At 39.9% G+C, this 6,310-nt stretch overlaps 2 protein-coding genes across 6 annotated transcripts in view; one reads left to right on the forward strand and one right to left on the reverse strand.

Moving 5' to 3' along the window:
* Positions 1 to 3,128, forward strand: part of LOC129729739 (uncharacterized) — a 30,216-nt gene extending 27,088 nt beyond the window's left edge. For all 5 annotated transcript variants that reach the window (XM_055688532.1, XM_055688531.1, XM_055688533.1 and 2 more), the window contains exons 4-6: positions 1,274 to 1,462; positions 1,537 to 1,905; positions 1,964 to 3,128. In XM_055688532.1, the coding sequence (XP_055544507.1) occupies positions 1,274 to 1,462; positions 1,537 to 1,905; positions 1,964 to 2,721 (1,316 nt within the window). In that variant the 3' untranslated portion in view covers positions 2,722 to 3,128. The remainder of the gene's footprint in view (positions 1 to 1,273; positions 1,463 to 1,536; positions 1,906 to 1,963) is intronic.
* Positions 3,129 to 3,339: 211 nt separating this feature from the next.
* On the reverse strand, positions 3,340 to 5,962 carry LOC129729737 (ATP-binding cassette sub-family B member 10, mitochondrial). Its single transcript, XM_055688530.1, has 7 exons — positions 5,535 to 5,962; positions 5,271 to 5,477; positions 4,730 to 5,214; positions 4,249 to 4,667; positions 4,087 to 4,186; positions 3,803 to 4,027; positions 3,340 to 3,739 (listed from the first exon to the last, which is right to left on the reverse strand). The coding sequence occupies exons 1-7, from the start codon at positions 5,890 to 5,892 to the stop codon at positions 3,470 to 3,472; spliced, it is 2,064 nt and encodes a 687-aa protein (XP_055544505.1). The 5' UTR covers positions 5,893 to 5,962; the 3' UTR covers positions 3,340 to 3,469.
* Positions 5,963 to 6,310: the final 348 nt, after the last annotated feature.

The following is a 6,310-nucleotide window of genomic DNA, read 5'->3' on the forward strand; positions in this document are numbered from 1 at the left end:
AACAATTGCATAAAAATCGAAATGCGATGAAATTCGCGCCGCGTCTGCTGCAACAGTTTATTGCATTGTCCTTTAAAAGCATAAATACGCTCTAAAAACAACACTCATCGCGTTACATCATCGCCTGCATCGCTGGATACATCGTGCACTGCACGCATTGCACGCATTTAAACTCAATCGATCAGAGTGTGCTGTGCAAAATAACTCAAACTATCGAGAGGAAGCAGATTCAAGTTGGATTCAAATCTGGAAAAGTGTTACTCAGTTCAACTTTGCACGAGTTCATGCCATCACTGTTGACAACTTGTCAAACTTCAACGAGATTCTCGGTAATATTTTACCGGGATACTCATAAAATAGTGCCTAAGCTCGTTTCAATTTACTGAACACTCGGAAATTTCAACTGTCAAATTATTACGAAAACTTCGGTAAAATTAACTGAAGTCCGTATTTTGCGATCTTTCAGATAAATCCAGAAAATGATTAAAACGATTGATTATCCGTATCGTCTTCCGGAATCTTGGTAAGAGTTTTTTTTTGTTTTGAGATCTCGGTTTTGAGATTTCGGTTAAATGATGTCAGGGTTCCGAGATTTGGTATTTTAGTTTACTGAACTCGGAAGTTTGCTGTTTTACAGTTTTTTTTCAGTAAAATTTACGGTATTCCGATAAACACAAGCAGTTTCCAATTTCTCAGTATTTTTTTACGGAACAACGCTAAAAAAATGTTTTCAAGTAGAATAAGGATAAGGAATTTCAATGATGGAAACGAAAACTTTGATTGTCTAGCTGTCTTACGAATATAAGAAATACCGTTAATCACAAAAAAAAATTGTGAACAAAGATCAATCAAAACAAATCGCCCTATATTGCAGCCATTCAGGAGCTACATCGGGTGCTGAAAAAAACGCCTGCAAAACAGAAGGAAACTGCTTAAAACAGTTTCGGGGTGATTGGAATAGTGTCCCTCGATTGGTAACTTTAACTGATTATTGTTAAAGTTTGCTAACCTTAGTTTTAAAATCTGAAAACAAGTTCTGACAGAGAAAAAGAGAGGGAACAAATTGATATACTTTCGTTTGAATTTCACCCAACACATTTCGAGTATTTCGTCTCAATACACAGGCGGTTCCCAAAGCTGCTTAGAATATGTTCGGTATTTTACTTTACCGAGAAAATATTATGCAGTTAATTTTTTGCGTCAATAATTGCTTGCACTAACAATAGAATTAACTTGTATGATAGAATTAAACAGCAACCCCTTTTAATTACAGAGGAAATCAGCAAGCAACTAATGGACAGCAATACAAAAATTCTTTTCGGATGTGCATCAAACTTTACAGTATTAAAAGAAGCGACAAAATTAGCGCAATGCAATATCCCAATAGTTTGCGTTCGTACAAGTAACGATGACATACTGCCGGAAGGTGCTATCGATTTCGCTGAGCTTTCGAATCCTTCTGGTAATGCAGCACAATTAAATCAAGATAAACTCCTGCTTCCAATATTAACTGTCGTTGATTCAATTTACTTTCAGGGGTGCACTTTAGCAGCTTACAGCATCATCCTCGTGACCCGGAAGATATTGTTTTTCTCCCATACTCCTCGGGTACGACTGGCCTACCGAAGGGTGTAGAACTGACGCACACAAACATAGTTTCTAACAGCGAAATGTTGAAGGTTAAAGCGGGAAAATCCATCTTGATATATCCCACTACCGACTCTTTCCAGGATGTTCTACCATGTGTTTTACCGTTTTTCCATATCTACGGTTTAACGGTAACCTTGTTATCGAAGTTACAACAAGGGTGTAAACTGGTCTCACTTCCGTCATTTCGACCGGACACTTTCATTGATTCAATACACAAGCATAGAGGGACGGTGCTTCACGTCGTTCCTCCGATTGGTAAGCCAACAATCAATTTAAAAATGAAGAAATAAACAAAATGTATGTTCTATTGCAGTAATGTTTATGAGCCAGAACGATCTTGTGACAAAGGAGCATTTACAATCATTAAGAAATGTTTTCTCCGGTGCTGCACCCATGGGCGCACTAGATGCGCAAAGACTTATTGACAAAGTTTCTGACCTCGTATTTGCACAAGGCTACGGACTAACAGAAACATCTCCCGTAGTCTTAATAGGAGCTCTGGGTAGCGACAACTACTCGTCTGTTGGATCACCACCACCTAGAACTCAGGCGAAAATTGTTGCCTTGAATGACCCCAACAACATCGCACTAGGACCCAACCAAAATGGAGAGCTTTTGGTACGAGGGCCGCAAATTATGAGGGGGTATCATAATAACAAGCAAGCCACTGACGACATTCTCGCTGACGGTGGTTGGCTACGTACGGGTGACATCGCGCATTACGACGATCAATTACAATTCTACATCACAGATCGATTAAAGGAGCTAATCAAGGTGAAGGGCTTCCAAGTAGCCCCAGCAGAATTAGAGGAAATTCTTCGAGATCACCCGGAAGTGTCAGACGCTGCTGTTGTGGGTCAACCACACCCAATTTCGGGTGAGGTACCACGTGCTTTCATCGTGAAAAAGAAAAACACAAGCGTGTCCGAGAATGATCTGAAGCAATTTGTCGCCGAGAAAGTGGCAGTCTACAAGAAACTTGAAGGGGGTGTGACTTTTGTAGAGAGTATTCCCAAAAACGCCTCCGGTAAAATATTACGACGTAAGCTCAAAGATGAATATTGCACTTGAGTTATGAATGTGGAAATAAGTTGCTGTAGTGTTAAGACAGTTTGATATATATCATTCCTTCAGTAACACTCTCAGTCTTGCGCTTGAGATAGTTTAAATAATTCGGATATAAGCATGAGAAGACAGTCGTGGTTTTTCGCTGCATTCACTCTAAGCCCAATATATTTGTATTACCTTAGATCTCGAAGCCAAGTAATGAACCACAGGGCAGTTGATCTGATTTTACGAATTTGTACTGTAAGTCATTTGTTTGCTGGGTTGCTTGAGTGGTAAGAATCCCTTTTGTTATCTACTATTTAGTACAATAAAGTATGTCCAATTTAAAGTCTGATACTTTGTGTAAAAATCCCTGTACGAGATAATAAAAATAAAAAGTAATAAAAAGTAATGACCAAAACTATTAAAAACATTATTCTTCCACTAATTTGAAAGAACCAATGATCTGTTTTCGTGTAGAGAGGTGCGGCAATTCGATTTATTTTTAGTGTTATCTAACACTATGAAAGATTCGCAATAAATGCTCTAAGATACAACGATTGGCTCGGGGGACCGTTCAGCGACTAGCACCATTGAAACTGAAATGAACGCACTTTTCGGCACACAATAAACTTCATAAGGTCAACAAATATATAATTTTATTTTTTCGTGAAGAGAACGAAATAAAAGCATAATCACCACCCTTAACGCTCTTGGAACTTTAATCAAAAATAAATAACTTTCCTATTTGGATATGAAACAGTTTTCTTTCTCACGAGGCCGCAGAGAAAGTTTGTCGTTGAACTAGTTCTTTGAAAATACCATCCGGTAGAGACATCAGCTGCTGATAGTTACCATGCTCCACGATTCTCCCCTCTTGGAGAACCGCGATGTTCGTTGAGTTACGGATTGTACTCAGGCGGTGGGCAATTGTCAGTACGGTCCGATTTTTTGTTAGATTTTCTAAAGCATTCTGAATCAACTCTTCCGAGGCAGCATCCAACGCACTGGTAGCCTCATCAAGAATAAGAATTTTCGGGTTCTGTACCGAAAAAAGGAAATACTTATCAGCTTGCTTGAAAAAGATACTACGAATTGTTAATACCCGAATGATTGCTCTAGCAATGGCTACACGCTGTTTTTGTCCGCCGCTAAGCATGATTCCTCGTTGACCAACAAGTGTATTCAAGCCTTCCGGAAATTCACGTACAAATTCATATACGTGTGCTTCTCGAATTACGCGGTTGAAGTCACTTTCCGATATTGAATCTCCAAGGTTCAAACCGTAAAGAATGTTTTCTCGGATAGTCCCACTGAACAAAACAGGCTCCTAGAAACAAATTACTGTGAGAATTGTCAAATAAATTAAAACAGATCCGAAATATAAACCTGGTTTACTGCCCCTATATGCCTCCGAAGAGAAGTGGGATTTAATTCTTTGAGGTCATATCCGTCTAAAATCACACTTCCGCTTTGGGGGTCGTACAATCTGTCCAAATTAATATTTCAAAATGATGAAGCACATTTGTATTGCATGCACACTTATCTAACCTCAATAGCAAGGACGCTAATGTGGACTTTCCGGAGCCGCTTCTACCAACTACAGCCGTTGATGTTCCTGGTTCTATTCGAAGATTCAAATTGTCAAGTACGCTAGCATCCATTCGAGATGGATAGTTAAATCTAATATCACGAAATACTATTTCTCCCTTTGGGGGACTTTTTAGCTCTAGGCCGCCATCGACTGGAATAGTGTACTTTCGGTCGATTATTTCCCATAGACGAGTGGCTGAACCTACTCCTTTGTTAAGTTCTGTATAAAAGTTGCTCAGGCCACCTATCGAAATAGCAGTGTAACCAGCATACAGGATAAACGATGTCAGCGCACCGACAGTCATTTCACTGTTGCTGACCATTGTTCCACCGTAATATAAGACCGAAAGTATTATAATGTTACCTGATAAGCCAGTCTGAAAGTTGAAGCAACTCAATTCACTATAACACGAAAAGTGCGAAATTAAAGCGTTCTTACCATTCCATAAAAAGTGGCTCTGGCTTTCGTTTCCCGATAACCGATATTTAAAGCCTCTAGCAATTGTTCCGTGAACAGGTTATTTTCAAATCTCTCCTTGCAAAACATTTTCACTGTTTTCACATTACCAAGTCTCTCTTCGCCAACTTTCATGATCTCTGCATATTTGTCCATCAACTCTTTGGTGATATTCCGAACGTATCGACCATACACGATTGCAACTCCAGCCATACATGGCACTATGCACATACCAATTAACGCCAGGTGAGGTGACGTGTAAACCATCATTCCTGCCCCGGCTAGGATCATGGCCGTTGAGCGAAGTCCATCGGACAGATTCATACTAAGCGAATTGCCTACTAAATATGTGTCTGAAGACAAGCGATTCACCAATTCTCCAGTGCCTTTTCGATCGAACCAACCGGCCTCTTGATTCAACATCGAGTTATAAACTTTTGTCCGAATGTCTTTTGTTATCCTTAACGCTAAAAAGAATACACAATGAATAAGAAAATAGACGCCGGTCGAAGTTCCAGCTTACATGCGTTACTGAACAGAAAAACTCTTCCGAAGTTAGCAAATCCTCCCAGAAGAAACACACCCGCCAGTAACAAACAAAATTGATCCAGCTTTTCTTTGGCAATTCCCGTCTCGGCAGAAGTTGAATAAATCACATCAAGTATTTTCCCCAATCCGAATGGAACTGACATGGTTATCGCGGAGGAAACCACTAGACAACCGATTCCGCCTGAAACCAAATATTTAATGGAAAATAGAAATAGATAAGCAGATACCTTTACCATACCGGCAATATTCCATCTTTCGGATTTAGCGAACCCCAACAGTCGCTTAACATCGGTTGATTTCAGTCTAACTTTCGTAACTTTTTCGGACTCTTTTGAAGGCGACGGGCTGGAAAGTGATCCGGACCCAGACTCAAATCTTCGTAACAGGTGTGCGATTGGTGGATTACGAAACACGTTTGGTGTACTTAACACATTATCTAGTTGTTTTGGACTTCGACGGCCAAACAGCGAGAATACTCGACATTGCAAACGGTTCTCACTGTGGCAGAGAAGAAAACCTATGTTGCTTACCAGAAGCGTAGACCTAGGACATCTTTGCGATCGCATGCAACTATTTCTGACTATATTGATAACCATATTGTGCAACTAGATACTTTAAAATCACTTTCGTACGTTCGCGACGTTCGAGACTGACAACAAACCGAACCAAACGAAACGTATGTGTTGTTTTGATGGGCAGTGTAGATGTGTGCGTGTGTTTACGTTTGGTTTGCTAGCGTTTGCAAACGCTAGCAGAAATGAGCTTTTATGCTGTGAAGCTTGTCGATAAAGAAGAAGGGAGAGCTTAAAGTTTATTCACTGGCATCGTTGATGTTTTGGGCAGGTGATTTTCCTTTGATAAACCACCGTGCGTTTCCGTGAAATACTGTTTATCGTTTCAATTTCAAATGCTAATACACTAAGGTCGTATTACGCGGTTTTTCACGTGTTTTTACGCGGATTTCGGAATTTACATGGTTTATTTTTACACGAATTTTTCAGGAAAGTCGTGTTT

The sequence above is a fragment of the Wyeomyia smithii genome, chromosome 3, assembly GCF_029784165.1.
Source record: "Wyeomyia smithii strain HCP4-BCI-WySm-NY-G18 chromosome 3, ASM2978416v1, whole genome shotgun sequence".
In the NCBI taxonomy this organism is placed as follows: Eukaryota; Metazoa; Arthropoda; class Insecta; order Diptera; family Culicidae; genus Wyeomyia; species Wyeomyia smithii.